General features: G+C 41.8%; 1 protein-coding gene across 2 annotated transcripts in view; it reads left to right on the top strand.

Moving 5' to 3' along the window:
* LOC308109049 (cytosolic 10-formyltetrahydrofolate dehydrogenase-like) overlaps positions 1-18,827 on the top strand; it is a 116,552-nt gene that overhangs the window by 75,417 nt on the left and 22,308 nt on the right. For both annotated transcript variants that reach the window (XM_080462395.1, XM_080462396.1), the window contains exons 15-20: positions 8,921-9,026; positions 9,105-9,192; positions 9,260-9,353; positions 9,442-9,541; positions 9,614-9,712; positions 15,920-16,085. In XM_080462395.1, the coding sequence (XP_080318521.1) occupies positions 8,921-9,026; positions 9,105-9,192; positions 9,260-9,353; positions 9,442-9,541; positions 9,614-9,712; positions 15,920-16,085 (653 nt within the window). The remainder of the gene's footprint in view (positions 1-8,920; positions 9,027-9,104; positions 9,193-9,259; positions 9,354-9,441; positions 9,542-9,613; positions 9,713-15,919; positions 16,086-18,827) is intronic.

Here is an 18,827-nt window from a genome sequence, read left to right as displayed (position 1 = left end):
TTTTTTCACACCTTCAAAAGATTTTTATGCACGGTGCGTACAGGATTCCGGCTGGCAGCACCACTGTTTATGACAAGAGAGAACAATGCTGTCTTTTTTTTTTCACCCTGCGATGTCAAGCGAAATTTATCATTGAGTCAGATGGAGCAAAATTGTGCGTCTTTGTCAAATTGAGCCTCCTAGTGTCTAAAGTTTACGTCTGACTGCTTCAAAACCTACACAGACTGAAAGACAACAAATTTTCTTCCCAAGAAATGATAACTTTATGAATATATTTGCCCGAAAACTGTGGATTCTGAAGAGTTGTTTCCAAAATATGTGGATAATATCCAACCTCTCCCCCACTCTGATGACATCATTAACTGCAGCTGTTTCCGTCAGTGTTGCATCATTCACACCCGGGATTACGCAATACCATTAAAGTCCTTGGGTACGTCCGAAAAGTCCCTCCTATCGTCTTATCTATGGACTTTACCTTAACCCTGTGAATGATGTCACGGGGTAAAGGAATGGTGTTAGAGGGCTTCCTAAAGGAGTTAGTGAAAGGCGATCACGGTGGTGTGGCAGTGTGGAGCACACTTTCACTTAGTGACGTCATAATAATGCGACAGCGGTGCAAGTTAGTGACGTCGACCATGGTGTGCAAAGAACTACAAGTTTCCGAAAATGTACTACAAAAAGCGCTTTTGGGTTTTATATGATTTAAAGTTGTTCAAGGCAGATTATTGCTTTGGTAACTTACATGATCTGCTCCCCTTTTCCAACATCCTGAGTTTCCCTGAACGCTCGGATGAGCGGGTCCCTTTAAATGTTGTCGCCGCAAGGAATTGTGGGGCAGCATGAGCTCGCCTCCTTTGATAAAGGATGCATCAGTGGTTCCTATGCTAAAGGAAGCTCTAAAGGAAGCAAGGAGCCTCCTTTCCTTTGCTTATTGAGAATTCAGACAGTCTTTATCATGGCCGCCACACAAAACACTTCTCGGGTTAAGGAAATGTCAATAGATAAGGAGATAGGAGGGACAATTTGGATGTACCCCTTGTTTATCAGCTAACCTGCTATCATGTGCTACATAAACAAGCTACCATGCTAATGTGTGCTTTGTGGACTAGCTAACATGCTAATGTGTGCTTTGTGCACTACCTAACATGCTAATATGCGATTTGTAGACTAGCTAACATGCTATAGTGCACTGTGAAATAAACAAGCTAACATACCAATGTGTGGTTTGTGGACTAATGAACTAGCTGACATGTTATTGCGTGCTACATAAACTAGCTAACATGCTAATGTGCGATTTGTGGACTAGCTAACATGCTAATGTGTACTTTGTGGTCTTGCTCACATGCGGTTAGTTGAAGAGCTAACATGATAACAAGGGGTTTTGGGCTTGCTAACATGCTAACATGTCAAAGCCTCAAACTCCTTCAAAATAAAAGTCCTTGTTTTTGATAATAGTTCTTTGCAAAATATGTGGATGAAAGCTATCCTATCGCCCACTGTGTTGACATCTCTAACTTCACGTGGTCAGAACACTGTTGCATCATTCACACCCAGGATTACAAAATGCCATAAAACTCCTTGTTTATGAGCTAACCTGCTGTCATGTGCTACATAAACAAGCTACCATGCTAATGTGTGTTATGTGGACTAGGTCACATGCTAATATGCGCTTTGCGATCTTGCTACCATGCAGTTTATTGACTAGCTAATATGCTAATGTGCACTTTGTGGACTAGATAACATGCTAATGTGTGGTTTGTGGACTAGTGAATGAGCTAACATGCTATTGTGTGCTACATAAACTACCGAACATGTAAATCTGCACTCTGTGGCCTTACTAACATGTGGTTAGTGGAAAAGCTAAAATGCTAAAAAGGGGTTCGTGGACTAACATGCTAACATGTCAAAGCCCCACACTCCTTCAAAATAAAAGCCCTGATTTTTTATAATGATAATGTAAACCTTCAAATTGGATATTAAGTGTTTAGCTAGGCTAGGGGTGAGCTGGCTTTCACAATAAAAGTCCCCAATCTTTTCAAAATAAAAGTCCTTATATCTAAAAAAAAAGAAAATGACACCACAACCTTAAAAAATGAATATTTAGGGATTAGCTAGATTAGAGTTTAGTTGACTAGTTTAATGCTAATACTTTTAATGCTAATGCTAGGCTAGTGAGCTTAGCAGATTAGCTTGTGAAATAAGACCAGATTCCAGGTCAGAGACACCTGGGGAATAACCTGTGTGATTTTCACGTAAATAACAAGTACTAGCTTAACATGCTAGTCAGCATGCTAACAAAGTTTGTTCAATTGAGCTGATATTTGGGGGATGCCCTAAAGGGAGGACTAGGGTTACGGATCCCGCCCACTATTGACCCCACCCTAGGGTTAGGGTTACAGGACCAACCCTTGCTGAAAGTGGCTTGCTTTGCTTCATCTAAACACCACCCCCACCATCCACGCCCACTATAGTAGATCCTTTTCTCTGATAACCAGAAAAATTAGGTTTGGGGTTAGGTGTTGGCCTCTATGCCACAAGCTACATCAGAGTTTAGTTGGCTTTCAAAATAAAAGCCCACCACATTTTTCAAATTAAAAGTTCATGTTTATTAAAACCTACAAAATTTATATTTGCTCAATAGTTAAAGGGACCAGAGGCCATGATTGGGCCGACCCCGATGGGCCAGAGGCCAGAGTGCAAGGTCCCAATCAAGGCTGCTTGCAGCTTTTATAATAATGATGATGATGATGATGATGATGATGATGATGATGATGAAGATGATGATACTAATTATTATTATTATTATTATTATTATTATTATTATTATTATTATTATTATTATTATTATTATTATTATTATCTGCGATGCTCTGAAGTCCCACACGTCCAGTCCTACAACACAGAACTCACCACCAGAGACACAAGACCTTACGTGGCCACCAAGTACAGCCTCCTCAGAGCTTTGAGGGAGGCCAAGCAGAGGTACGAGGAGAAGCCGATGTCAAAGCTGCAGCAGAGGGACACCAGGGCACTATGGCAGGGACTAAAGACAGTGAAAAATCATAAAGCCACACCAATGCCTATGGTGAGTGCTGATGACATCTTTCTAGCCATTGGAATTTTATGCGCACTTCGACACAGATGAGATCTTACCTGGCAGAGAGGAGACATGTACCATGACGAAGCATGAAGTGAGGCTAATGTTTCAACACTTGAACACGATGAAAGCTTCAGGACCTGACGCAATACCAGGCTGTGTCCTGAAAACCTGTGCCAACCAACTTTTACGGGTGTTCACAAAATGACTCCTTATCTCTTTGTCCCAGTGCATCATCCTCAGGTGCTTTAAGCAGTCCGTCATTGTTCCTGTCATCAAGAAAGCCAAGCCCAGCTGTCTTAATGACTCCCAGTCCATTGCCCCTACTGCTGTGGTGATGAGATGTTTTGAAAGATGGGTCAGAAACCTCATCAACTCCTCCCTACCTGCCTCCCTGGATCCCCCTGGAGTTTACATATCAGCAAAACAGAAACAAATGATGCCCTCAACCACCTGCCACACACAGCCCTGGCTATATATGTATATAGGAGTAAACACTACATTGGAAAACCAAACAAGTTCAGAGAAGTCAAAACTTTTGTCGTAACCGATTACCTAACAAAATTGTAAGTTGCTGTTTTATTTTTTGGAGTTAAACTTAACTTCAATTCAATTCAATTCAATTTTATTTGTAAAGTGCTAAATCACATCAACAAACATCTCAAAGCGCTCTTACAATGATAGAGGACAACAGAACCCAACTAAACCCTTCCAAAGCAAGCAGATGTAACAAGCAACAGTGGCCAGGAAAAACTCCATCGCAGGAAGAAAAGTTCATAAGAACTCCCTCTTCAGGAAGAAACCGTGGGGCGGACCCTAGACTCTGGAAGGGCGGCCAACTTAAATAATAAATGTATATTTAACTTATTGTTTAAGTTCTTTTAAAACAAATGTTTATTTTTATTTACAACATCCTAGATTGCATTTCTAGTACTTAAATCAACTATGTTCCATCAATTTTTCTATAATCTAAAATATGTGACTGTTCACAACTTATCTCTTTTGGGAAAATGTACTGAAAAAGTAACAGTACGTTAAACTCAATACGCATGGAAATGTCATGGTTTTGCAGGGTGGACCCAAACACAGACTCAGCCAGTTCCGTGAAAACCAGTTTTATTGTAACAAAAGTCCAGGTAACACGAGGAGACACAGGGGACACAAGGGCGACGAGACGAGAGGAGCGACGGGATGACCAGAGGCGAGAAGTGACGAGGAGACAAGACATGTTGACGAGACGATCCGACAAGGACAACCGAGGGAGAGGAGTTTAAATACACAAGGAAGGGACACAAGTCGAACATTGGTTAATTGGAAACACGAAGTGAGACACACAGAAGCAGACACAGAGACCTGACAGGAAACGCACTCTATAAATATAATGAATAGGTTTAAAATAACACAAACATTTTCAAATATAATCATAGGCATTATTTATTAGATTGCACAAAGGCCTGTTTTTTTTTCAAAAGAATCAACATTCATGATAACTTTCCTCACAAGTAATAAGTATCATAAAATAATGGCAAATGCCATTTCAAAGACACTTTCCAACATGACAAAAATGTAATGGCTGGCAGAATATTAATCAAAAATGCAATAATTTAGAACACAAAACAATGCAATTATTTGGAAAACAGAACAATGCACAAATATTCAAAATGGAAAAGTACGATAATAATCAAAATGGAAATTCAATAATTTGGAATCAAGTTGTCCAGGGGGATAAATACGTCACCAATAGTGATGAGAACAAGAGGGACGTCACAAATCTAAGGCACCTCATCCTGCTGCAAAACACAAACAAAAGTCAGAAAGAGATTCAAGAAGCAAGGTATCAAGTCATTGTTCTGCAATATCTTGGCTTCATGCCTCTCATTACACTGCCCCATACAGGTTTGGCATGCTCACAGTAGCTCCCAACCAGGTGTACCTGAAGATTTTTTGTAAAGATGGAGGGGGACATATCTGTTTTTGTAAAAACCTGTGTGTGTGTGTATTTGGCCTCAGAGGATGGGTGGAGACAGGTTAATCACATTAGGGTAACTTACACATGAAAGAGGATAATTGGAAATGTGCGGTGAGTCACAAGTGAGCAGCAGGCACCCAGACAAACACCACAAACACACACACACACACACACACACACACACACACACACACACACACACACACACACACACACACACACACACACACACACACACACACACACACACACGGTGCATGAGAAGGGGACAAATGACAAGACAGGCTTCATGGGGGTACAGAATGAACAGAGGGCGACCTGACACCTACATGGGTGGTTGTATTTAAAAAACACAGCATTAACTAGTGGCCTCACATGTAAACTAAAATTTTAAATGTGAAAAAAACTAAATGGTGGTTGGTCACTGTCATCTAAATGGGGCCTCAGTCCTCAGTGTATCACAATGAATGATTCTCCTTTAGACCTCCATGATTCTCCTGTAGACCTTCATGATTCTCCTGCAGACCTTCATGATTCTCCTGCGGGCCTTCATGATTCTCCTATAAACCCTCATGGTTCTTTCCTGCAACCTCACATGCAAGATCCTGATCAAAGCATGCTTTAAACAGAGTGATAGGGACAGATATCAAGGACTATTTTGGGCGGATTCATAGCTCAATGACTAAGAGGAGCGACGCATAAGGTTACATGACTGCTGTACACTCACGATGGAGAAATCATGTGGGAAACCTGCCGAAAACATTCTTCTATATTTCACTCCTCTCTGTTTGTGGCAACCTGGTCCTGGACCAGGACCCAGTCAGAGTACTGGACAATCCAGGATTTTTGTTCTTGTCTCAACAGAATCCACTCTGTTTGCGGCTTACTGAACTGTACAGCAGGTTTGGGACAAGCGCTCAGTTTAAAAGGTCTGATCCCCTCACACTGAAGAGTCTGACAGAATAATTAATGGGATTGTTTAAGCTGTTTTAAGCTGTTTAAGTACTTAGCCTGTCGGGTGGTCCTTTACTCTTCTCTCTCTCTCTGGACATGTACATTATATCACAAAGATATTCTCATTGCAAAATCAACCATTGCAAAGAAAACAAACAGTACAAATCAAAACAGACTGATTGAACTGCAATGTTTTATTTTTCCATGTACTGTGCATTCATGCTTGTCAGCATAATTGACCGATCAGATGGAGTACTACTACATGAGAGTCCTTTCCACAAAGTACATGTGAGATGTGTGTGTGTGTGTGTGTGTGTGTGTGTGTGTGTGTGTGTGTGTGTGTGTGTGAGAGAGAGAGGTGAAGGGAGTTTATTGAGTCCTAATGGAAGGAGAGACACGAGGGAAAAATCTGGACAAGAAGAATGGGTTGAAAACCCATCCATCCACTCTCGCTTATCCGTTTCACGGGGGTGGCAGTCTGAGCACTGTCACCCAGATCACATTGCACCGATTAAGAACCTTTCCTATGGGTGGTGAGCCCACGGGACGGTGGTGCCCGGCGTGGGACATGAACCCACTCTCTTGAAATTGCGAGTGTCATGCTCTACCAACTGAGCTAGCCAGGGACTTTGGTTGAAAATGTCTTGATTTTATTTACACAGGTTTTTCTGCACGTGTACAGGTAGATTAGCAACAGTAACACTGGAGGATTTAGACTGAATTTTAATGCTCCTTCAACAAAGTTTAACATTTAAACAGGACCTCAGTCACCTCAAACTGGAGCACCCAGATTGATTCACCTTTGACTGTTAAATATTTTCCAGGTATCCTGCATGTTCCAAAATTGTGGCAGTCTAGGGACAATAGGGCGTTATCAATTCTGGTTCCTGGGAAATAGCCAATGCCTGCCCGCCCTGTGGCTATAGGCCCCACCAGTGCTTTCTGTCGCAGTCTTGACTCAGCCATCTCCAGAGCTTTGTCCGCCCTCCAATGAGAAAAGTTCAACGACTCAATGATTCAATTTTACCCACAGAGACTGACAATATGTTTGACATTCACACAGAGAAGATCCAACCAGACAGGAAGTTAATTTCATATCTGGAGCAGTACAAACTACAAAACACAAAAAAACAAGAAAGAAATTCAACAAGAACGAGCACAACAAAGCCAATAAACCTGCGGATGCACATGTGACAGAAGAAACTTGGTCAAGTCACACATGGTGTAAAGTAGGGACAAGAGAAAAAGCACTGTTATTTTCAAAGAACTGTCTTTGTTTATTTGGAAATTTTGACAGACAATATTGTAATATAAAAGTCTGTTAAATTTATATCTGTCGGAATTAAATGTTTTCTCATAAAGAATGTAATGACAGTGGGACAAATAGAACAATATGAGCTCTAATTGATCAAATTGATGGAGCTAAAAAGCTATGTGAGCATATACATGCAGGTTTTTGAAGTCAATTTTGATCAAATTCATTGCAATTTCACTTATATGGCACTGAATACAATAGATTCAGGCTTTCTGCAGATCTAGCCTCAGAGGCGGAGACTTTCTGCTGTTCTGGTTGGAGGTTAGCTGATGGGGCAAGAGCCTCAGATATGTTATACCATAATAATATTGCCTCAACTTTTGAAAACAATAATTAATAAAAAATGTTGAGGCAACATTTGTCCCATAGTTTTAAATATTAAAGTAAATAAATGAAAGAAAAGTCATGCATAAGCAATGAAGAGAGAAACGTTTTTGTCAACAGAAAGAAACAAAGAGAAAAGTTTTTGTCAGCAGAATGAAACAAATGCTTGTTTTTCAGATTTCTATTGTTAGGGTAAATTTACACAGCAGAGTTCACCGTTAACTGTTGGCATACAGCTTTGTTCAAGTGTAACAGAGCCGGCATTTCACTGGCAGACTGTTGGCGGTGTACCTGGGTTATTACACTACAGTAGGTATGTGAAGAAAAATGAAAAAGTCAACCAAATAGAATTCGACTGGTACCACTGGAAGAGGAGGAAAAAACAAAGAAAATGACACCAAAATCATTCAGATATCTTAACAAATGAGGAATTTATAGGAAAACGAAGTTTATGAATTAGTGCAATTTTTTTAAAGGTCTGTAACCAAAAACATAACTACTTACATAAAAACACTTGTAGTTTCTTTAATAATCAAGATATCTCAATTAAGCTTTCAGGGAAGGTGTGTCTCTTTATACTCTTCAATCTGAAGGAATAATATTATATATTTTAAGTTTGTTCTTGGTTTGAAATACATTTGATAGTATTAAGATTGGAGCTGCCACACTCTACTACCAGACTACTACATACTACATACTACCACACTATTTATTGTATTAGTCACTTTTTATCCATTTACATGTTTTTTTTAATAACCTGGTAAATGTGTGTCATGCATTTTTATTATATTGGTCAATAACAAATCAAATCCTGTCACTTATTTCTCCTCCTCTTCCTCTTCCTGCTCAGTCAACTTTTTTTCTGAACCATAGAAAGTTATGAAACTTCGGGATTAGAAAGTCAAAATAATCAAAAATACGTCGCTTTACCGTTTGAAAGCGTCAATTATTCCGTTGATGTGGTTTTTATGTGTTGAAGTTGAGTAAGTTTTTAATACGTTCCGGAGACGTCTGAATGTTGACTGAAGTGAAAAATTCAAAATGGAGGACGACGAGAAGTTTCCCGACTACGTATTTCGATGGAATCCTGAGGAATTATGCAACGCTATCCAATTGAAATGCATATTTTCCGGGTAAGACGCAGCGCGTCATGTCCAAAATGCGGATAACAAATTTGGAAGAAAATAATTGGCCGCGATCTTCACATACCTAACTACAGGCTCCAGTGTGACTTCATGATTGTCCTTTCCTTTGTCCGCAGAATTTGTGCCATTGTAATCCCCTGGAACTACCCTCTGATGATGCTGGCCTGGAAAACTGCAGCTTGCCTTGCAGCTGGAAACACTGTCGTCCTCAAACCTGCACAAGTGATTCTCACGCTCACACAATATGTTTAAAAATCACTCAATCATCAACTTATTTATGAGTATCTATTCCCTTCCCAGGTGACGCCACTGACAGCACTAAAGTTTGCAGAGTTGGCAGCTAAAGCAGGACTTCCTAAAGGAGTAGTTAACATCCTCCCCGGATCAGGTTAGAAACACACATTACACCACCCTATACACTCTTGGAAGGGCTTCAAGACTCATGCCTTGTCTAGGTGCTCTGGTGGGGCAGCGCCTGTCAGACCATCCTGATGTTCGCAAACTGGGTTTCACTGGATCAACTGAAATTGGTAAACACATCATGAAGAGGTGAGACATTCAGCTGCATTAGAAATGTCCTTTCAAAGAAAGAAAACATGGATGCTCATGAGGGTTTTGGTGTTTTGCCTTTCTTAAGCTGTGCAGTCAGTAATGTGAAGAAAGTCTCTCTGGAGCTTGGAGGAAAATCTCCACTGATCATCTTCAGTGACTGTGACATGGATAAGGCCGTACGCATGGTGGGTTCATTCAGGACGACCTCTTTTCTTTCATTTATGTTGCAGGAGTGAACTACTTTGTTGTCGTTTCAGGGCATGAGCTCCGTCTTCTTCAACAAGGGGGAGAATTGCATTGCAGCTGGCAGACTGTTTCTGGAGGACTCAATTCATGACCAGTTTGTCAAAAGAGTGGTATGAGGCCTTTAACTGGCAAAAAAAAAAAACACACACCAAAAAAAAACTAGCAAAAACCTGAATTACAGTCACTGAAAATTTCTTTCATGGGTGATATTGTTCTTTCTGTGCTCGTCCTTTTACTCTAACATAAAAAGGACAACATTCATCCAGCAAACTAAACCAAATACTATGCTTTATTTTCAGTGTTCACATACCCTGAATTAATAATAACTATAAATTAACGCTGCAGGCAGCCTTGATCGGGACCACGCACTCTGGACTCTGGCCCATCAGGGTTGGCCCAATCATGACCTCTAGACCATTTAAACATTGATCAAATGTAAATTTTGTAAGGTTTTAACAAAAAAAGGAATTTTATTTTGAAAGATGCGGGGGCTTTTATTATGAAAGCCAACTAAACTCTAATGTAGCTCATGGCATATAGGCCACCACCTAACCCCGCCCCTAACCCTAATTTTTCTGGTTTCCAGAGAAAAGGATCTACTATAGTGGGCATGGATGGTGCAAAGCAAAGCAAGTCACTTTCAGCTATGGGTTGGCCCTGTAACCCCAACCCCTAGGGTGGGGTCAAAGTGGGCGGGACCTGGCTAATTAGCTAGTGATCCATAACCTGAGCCTCCCCAGGCCATCCCCCAAATATCAGCTCAATTGAACAAACTTTGTTAGCATGCTAAATAGCATGCTAGGCTAGTACCTGTTATCAACCTGAAAATCACACAGGTCACTCCCCAGGTATCCCTGACCTGGAATTTGATCTTATCTCACATGCTAATCTGCTAAGCAAACTAGCCTAGCATTAGCATTAAAAAGCATTGAAAGCATTACCATTAAACTAACTCACTAACCTGTAATCTAGCTAATCCCTAAATACCCAAATCTTCAGGAACAAGGATTTATATAGCACAAGATAGCAGGTTAGCTTGTCCACAAAGCACACATTAGCATGGTAGCCCGTTTATGTAGCGCATGAAAGCAGGTTAGCTCATAAACAAGGCCGTTCATAGTATTGCATAATCCTTGGTGTGAATGATGCAACACTGAAGGGCGCACCCGCAGTTAATGATGTCACCAAAGTGTGTGAGAGGACGGATTTTATCTGCATATTTTAGAAACAACTCCTCCAAATCCACATTTTTTGGGCAAATAGTTTCATAAAGTTAGCATTTCTTTTTGTTGTCTTTCAGTCTTTGTGGGTTTCGAAGCAGTCAGACGTAAACTTTAGACACTAGGTGGCGCAGTTTGACACAGACGAATGATTTTGCTCCATCTGTCTCGATGATGAGTGTTGCTTGAAATCGCAGGATGAAAAAAAAATGACAGCATTGTTCTCTCGTCATAAAGGTCATGTTTTATGGAAATTTTCCCACATGTTACATCGTCTTGTTCGGTAGGTTCTTGTCACACTTCTGAGCTGCTCGTTTCGTCGTTCAGAGTCCCGGTTTAGCCACAGTCGCCACTTGTTTGAGGTGTTCTGTCAGGGCTGTTTTTCGGGAGATGTTTTGTTTTTTCCTTGTATTTCAATGAGAGGAGAGAGACAGCAGGATGGCAAATAAAAACGAAAATGCTCGACTAATCAAGAATGTGATCTATTTTATTGAGCAGGAGAGTCTCCTCTGTCAATTAATAATGTTTTGAAGCTGATATGATATTTGCCCTCAGCGGAGATAGCGTTTGCAAATGTTATTTTGAAAGGCAAATTGCGGACTTCCTGTCAGATTTAGGTCAAGGGTATCAGCACGTGATTTTTAGGTCTTGATGAGACAAACAATGGAGTTTTGGTTTGATTTCTCGACAGCATTCCTACAGGCTGTGGTGGCCGTTTTAGGGTTTTTTGGTGGCTGTTTTAGTATTTCTAGGTGGCACTAGAGAGCACATTTTGGTCCTTTGGTGGTTCATTTTTACATTTCCTTACATTTTTCGCCAGTCTTGATGGGCGTGCCAAATTTTCGCCAGTCTTTATGCCAAATTTGGTGAGCATTTGAGCATGTTTAGGGGGTTTAGGGGGTCAATATTTATTTATTCGCCATCAGAGGAAATAGCGTTTGCGTGAGGGCCTTTTGGGTGAGAAAATTTTACTTTGAAAGGCAAATTGCAGACTTCCTGTTGAATTTAAGTCAGGGGTATCGGTGTGTGATTTTTAGGTCTTGATGAGACGAACAATTGAATTTTTGTTTGATCTCCCTACGACATTCCTACGGGCCATGGTGGCTGTTTTAGTGTTTCTAGGTGGCACTAGAGAGCACATTTTGGCACTCTGGGGGTTATTTTTTACATTTACTTAAATTTCTTGCCAGTCTTGATGAGTGTGCCAAATTTGTTTAACATTTGAGCGTGTTTAGTCGGTCAAATGTGGGCTCAAAGAGGCGTCAGGAGTCAAAGAAAAGAAAAGAAAAGAAAAGAATAAAGGCCCCTGCATCCTCCCTTTTTGAACCCATAAGAACAAGAAGAAAATTCGGCAGTGACGTCAGCCAGCTGCCAAAAAAAAAGCTTTTTTGGCAGGACTGTTCATACTCCGATAAGATGCTGCCAAACTCGCAGGCCATGCCCCCTCGTAGCAGCCACACGTCTGTCACACGGCGTTTAAACCTTTCAACTGCACAGTTTATTTCTCGCCTTCAGTGCTTTTAACATTTCTCTGCACTGTTTCAGTAATAAAAGTAGTGGGGCAGATAGCTGAAACAATCTTTCACTTGATGATGCAAGCACCAAATTTGGCACAAATGTGGTTCAAGACCTACTCTTTCCAAAAAGTACGCTATCCAGGTTGAAAAACAATATGGCTGCTATTTTCCAAGATGGCCGCCACAACAATCATGAAATAAGCGTTTCGGCCATAGAATGCCAAAAGACTTGGTGGTAGAAGCACCAAATTAGGTAAAAATATGCATCAAAAACCTACTCTTACAGAAAAGTATGCTTTCCAGGTAAAACAACAAAATGGTAGCCATTTTCCAAGATGGCCGCCACATAAGCCATCAATAAGTGTTTACGCCATAGAATGCCAATAAAGATTGCCATCAAACCCAAACTTGTGGTCAACCATGTGTCTGCGCAATATCTTTGCAGCTTTTGCAAGAACAAGTGCATCAGACAAACTTGAGGCTTCTGACAGTACAGGACCAACATCCCTTTTAAAAGCCAAAAGAACATCTCTGCCTTTCTTGTAGGCCTCTATAGCCCAGGAATCTCTGCCAAAAGTTTTTCTTTTAGTCTGGTTGAGTTCACATCCGGTGCATCTGTGACAAATTGCTGTAGTCTCTTGGTAAAAAGACTAACCAATTCTGCAAGCCGGAACACAACTGGCTCACTTCTGCTATTGCTTTTCTCAATGATATAAGATAGCAACTCAGAGAACACTAAAGGAAAGGCATCCTTTTCTTGAGATGACTGTTTTTCTTTGTTCTCCGCTGCAATATGTGCCCTCTCTCTGTTGTATAGAGCTGTTAAGCAGAAGCGGTGATATCTTAGTTCCAATGCAACAACATCTCCACCACTTAGTAGAGCCAGAAGTTTGCCATCACTGAGATTATGAGCACATTCATTGAGCCTCTCATTAAGTTGCATAGTCATGGCTTGACGTAGCTCGGATTCAGGTTCCAGTTTTTCACACAAGAAACATTTTTGCACTTCAATGCTAGTCCTACGAATCTTTGAGTGTCCTTCACAAGGGTCATCCTGAATTTCAGCTTCTCTTTTTCTAGCACGCTCTAGTTTGCTATGGCTGAACATTTGGCGACAGTTTTGATGATATTTGGCATTGTTTTGCCTCAGTGTTTCCTTGATACCGTCTCCTTCATCCAATCTGGAAATGTCTAACTTGATAGGCAGCAGGTTGATTTCTTGAAAGAGTGGCATATTTGTGGCTATCATGGAATAGCCATCAGAACTGCACATATAACGGGTTGGGGGAGACTTTAACTCCTCTTTTGTAGTTGTCTGACATAGGCAGCACTTTGTCCAGTCAGTCTTGACATCACAAGTCAATGGATTATTTTTAGACATGTTGTGTAATATGGTTAAAGGCCGAGGGGCTATCCTTTTACCACCTAACCATACTAAATATCAAAAGCACATTGAAATATGGGATACAACAAGGTTCAGGCATGTAGAGCCCTACACCTTGCCCAATCGCTCATCCAGTACCATTCAAGTCCCGTGCGATCTGTACACCATCTGGGTAACTGAAGCCCCGTTACCCTTGGCTCGGCTTTCCCGCGCTGGCACATCCTGTCAATTCAGGTGCGGCTATCTAACTAAATCTACAACTAACTAAATACTTAGTTCAGCTATATACAGGGCTTATTAGATAGCATTTGGGACACTTAAGTACTAAAAACTACAGTGAGTATACCACCACCACAGTTAGTAAACTACAACTACAGCTAATACACTATAAGCCGACACTGAACCCCATGCTGAGTCTCACAGCAGTGATGTCACCAGTGTGCCCTGGTTGTGCTTTGACACCACTCTCTAATGCAGAATATTATAAGCCAAATTGAAGATCTGGGGATCTGGGCCCAGTATTAAAAAATATGGCACTGTTGATTGACAATACCAAGCAACTTCACACTATATGCAATTAGACAGTCGTAGAAATTGACAAAACAACACACATTTTTAGTAACTCAATAGCCACTATCTTGAAAAAAGCAGACTATTGGTTTTTTATATTGATACTCTAATGTTACTTTAGACAGAAGACATCCTTTTAAACATTCACATCATCCAAATATTCATAACCCTAGTAATGTTATGCTGAAACTGATTTTTAAAGATTTTAGATGGCGGCCATCTTAAAAAATGGTCACCATTTTGTTTTTCAACCTGGAAAGTGTACATTTCTGAAAAAGCAGGTTCTGAAGCACATTTGTGCCAAATTTGGTGCTTGTATCACCAATTCTCTTGGCATGCTATGGCAAAAACAGTTTTTTCATGGTTGATGTGGCGGCCATCTTGAAAAATGGCCGCCATATTGTTTTTCAGCCTGGATAACGTACATTTTGGAAAGAGTAGGTTCTGAAGCACACTTGTGCCAAATTTGGTGCTTGCATCACCAAGTGAAAGATTCTTATGGTATATTGACTTAATATGCCCCACTAAAGAGAGAGTTTTTGTCCGAGCGCGATGTTGGTCCGGTATTAACTACAGGAGCTGACAGCTGTTCGTGATGCGTTCAGGTGCATCACGTAAGCCTGCACTCCGACATTTTAACGAGTTGCGGCGCTCGTACAGTAGCGATGTTACAAGCTAAATATGATTAAAATATGACTGATAGTCATGAGCAAACTGGAACACGCATGCGCAGCACACGGCAGTGCAGAAGTTTCGGCAGTGCGGCACCCACATAGGTTGGCACAGCCGAAATAAATTTCTTCGGCCAGAGGGAGGTGGCCGAAGGAAATTACGTCATTTTGTTCGGCAGGACCCCACACTGCTGAACTTTCGTCTTGTTCTTATAGAGTATGAAGGGGCCTTAAGAAACATATGAAATACAATGGGGACCTGGCCTTTCGTGCTTGGTCCCTAATAATACGACACATCAGAAATACAATAGGGTCCTGGACTCAAGGCCAGGCCTCCTGTGGCAACATCAAAAACACTCAAAGAGACAGAGAAGGAAGAAGATTTGGGGGTGGTAACTATTTACAGTTATCACACTGATCCAAACACCCCAAAAGCCAGCTTTACCCCCTCAAGACCCTACGTGACTAAGTGTAGTTAAAATTGTGGGTGGTGCAAAGTTGGGGGAGGGGCCTGAAAATTAAGAACCCTTGACAAAAAAGCAGTCTTTGTTGCTCATAGACTGGACATTATTTAAAGTAATTACATTGAACTATTTTCTTTCTGTTTAAATTTGAAATTATTTGGAATATAACAATTATTCAATTAGGAGTCAGAGTTATGAGCAGCTTCATGTTTGGCCCAGAGTAAAGAGGGATCACAGAGAGATTTATTTAATCTTTTGTGAGCTAAGTTGTTTTCAGACCACAGTGCTACACATATTGAATATTCATCATGATGTTAAAATCCATCCAATCACAATGTATGTGGTGTTAGAACATGTTTGGGTACTGAAGACTCGTATCATTAAAAAAAGTTTATTTTTTCATGTGAATCAAAGAAAAAGATGATTCAATAGACAATGAGCAACTGGTTTGTTTATGGTAAGACTTTACTGATAAGTTTGTTATGTCTCAGGTTGAGGAAGTAAAGAAGATGAAGATCGGGGATCCTCTGGACCGCTCTACAGACCATGGCCCCCAGAACCACCAAGCCCACCTGGACAAACTGGTGGAATATTGTGAAACTGGAGTCCAGGAGGGAGCCACCTTGATCTGTGGTGGCAGACAGGTCCAGAGGCCAGGTGAGAACCTGCACATATTTACCTGAGACAGAATTTCCAAATGCTAAAAAAAAAAGTTTACTCTGACGGGCAGATCTATGACTGTGAGTCAAATCCAAGTCAAGCCTCCAAGTCAGTTGACACTTCGATCTAGTACATATTACATTTACCCTGCCTTCTCTCTCTCTCTCTCTCTCTCTCTCTCTCTCTCTCTCTCTCTCTCTCTCTCTCTCTCTCTCTCTCTCGAAAGATGTATCTGATCTGTATCAGATACCTCAGGAGCACGACCTGTTTAACAGGAAATGATGGCCAATTCAGTCAGTCTCATAGAATTTACTAAACAAATAATTTGGAATTTGAATTAATAGTTAAATTATTTACAATAACTAGAATTAACAGCTTGAAGGAGTTTGGAGTTCTTGACACAGAAGAGGTTGACATTTCATTCACCTTTGTGCACATTAATAAGACATGATTTCAGAAATTGCATTTAATTACAATAAAAACAAACAAACCACACCGATTCCAACTACTTATATACAGCTTGGTGTGTGTAGGTGTGTGTGTGCATGTGTTGAGAGAGAGAGCGAAAGAGAGAGAGAGAGAGATTTTTTATTTTTTTTAAATACTTTTATTTACACCAGTTCGTCAGAAAACCAAAGTCACAATGTGTGTCAGATGTTTAAAAACCTGCAATTCATTGTTTTCCGTACAGCACAGAATGTTTTTAAAACACCAGACCTCTTTAAAAGCATTCAAATCATCGTTTTGTTTAAAAAAGCGGTATTCAAGCCAGAGTCTGGATTTGATGTTTACTCGCCACACTTCTACGACATTCTGCCCTTCTCTGTTTTCCACCTTGTTCCTCCTGCTGACATAGATCGCCATCTTGGCTTCACCTAAGAGGAAGTTCAGGAGCTGCCATTTTGCTTTTTCACTCTTTTTGTAGCCTGCTCCCATCATAAAAATCCTCTCAGTAAAAACAACACTAAAAAGACTAAAAACCATTGTTAAAAGGGTGAAGAAATCTGCAAGTCTCTTGCACTCCGTAAAAACATGATAAATAGTCTCTTTCTTTGTGCAAAAAAGGCAAGTTTTTAAAACAGCAGGGTTGATGACAGAGATAAAAGCATTAGAAGCAATTGCACCGTGTAAAATCCTCCACTGAAGGTCTCCAGTTCGTTTCTTCAGGGGGGGTTTGAATAAGATCCTCCACTGGGGGCCGGGTCCGCCCTGACTCAGTCTTTGTGGCCACACAGTGGGGGGTCTGTTGCTCAGTCCACTTTTGTGGATGCTCTGCACACAGTTCCGATAAAAAGTTTGTTTGTCTGCCTTGTGCAGCAACAGTCTCTCGGGCTATGCGATTTCTAGGAGGGGGCCGGACAATCCCCCCAGCCCCGGGCTCAGCAGGACCTCAGGGAAGGGGTCTGCAGCGTCCGGGGAGAGTTCTCCTTGGCTGTACTTCCTCAGGAGGCTCCTGTCTCTGGCCGTGAGTGTTGTCTTCCAGGTCTCCAGGAGCCTCTGGGACACCCGGACAGACTGCAGCTTCAGTCGAGAGCCCAGGGCCTGGGCGTCGCTGAGATCCGGCCCCACAGCATCCACAAGCTGACCCACGGGGAGGGTCCCAGACTAGATCAGCCTTCCTGTCAGACGAGGAGTTGTTGCTCCGCTGATGTCCAGTCTGGCTCCGTGGATCAGGGGTTCTTTCAACAGCTAGTTGGCTTTCAGGCACCTTCTATGCGTAAATAAAGCCAAGCATTTAAAAATACTTTGATAAAAAGGAGGAAGCCCCTTGAGATTTAGGAATTTAGGATCAGTTAAGAACAGAACATTATCCAACCCCAACTTACTGACATGCCTCAGGATGCAGCTGGCCACGCCTCTCCACACCAGATCTGCCGGGCCTGTGAAGTACCTCTGCAGGAACGGAAGTCTAAAAGTGGCAGTCCGGCTGGCTAAGTGGACAAGGCCCTGGCCCCCCTCCTCCCTGTCTGAAAATAGCACCCCCTGTGGCACCCAGTGCAGGCCACACAGAGCAAAGACACAGGGTGCCAGTTTTTGATGTCCTGCAGGTTCCCCTTCTTGGGGAGCAGAGTGAGGACTGCCCTCCTGCAGGACACTGGCATGGAACCAGAGGCCAGACACTCATTAAATACGTCCAGGACATCCTTACCTAGGATGTCCCAGAACGTTTTATAAAACTCAGCGGTGAGCCCGTCAATCCCAGGAGACCTGCCCGTTGACATTGCTTGCAGTGCCAGCTGTTTGTTGGTCTCTTCGGAGACTTGAGGCAGTCCCCTAAGGCTGGACCATCCTTCTCCAGATGTCCACTATGCCCCGAGAGTGGACCAGCTGCCTTAAAGCTGGACCATCCCTCTCCAGACATCCACTATGTCCCGAGAGTGGACCAGCTGCCTTAAGGCGTGCTGAGAGGCTGGATGAGGCTCTGCATGGTTGCGGTCTAACGCCGCGTCTTCTGTACAGTTAAAATCTCCACCCAGAAACAAATAGTCCTCCGACCCACACCCACTTACCACCTCACTTAAGTTGAGGAAAAACGGCTTCCTCTCTGCACCGGCTGTTTGGGCGTAACTGTTAATAAAAAAAAAATTTAAATGGGGGAACTGAGCTTTAATTAAAAGCAACCTCCCTCTACACAGTGCTGGACCTCCAGTGAGTTGGGGTTAAAAGCCCTGGAGAAGAGGAGGCCCACTCCTCCACTGAGAGGAGTGTGGTGGCTTAAAATGGTCTCCTCTTTCCATT

The sequence above is a fragment of the Lipophrys pholis genome, assembly GCF_963383615.2.
Source record: "Lipophrys pholis genome assembly, chromosome: 4".
Lineage (NCBI taxonomy): Eukaryota > Metazoa > Chordata > Actinopteri > Blenniiformes > Blenniidae > Lipophrys > Lipophrys pholis.
The sequence above is the reverse complement of the archived record's forward strand: the minus strand, read 5'-3'. Positions and strand labels throughout refer to the sequence as shown.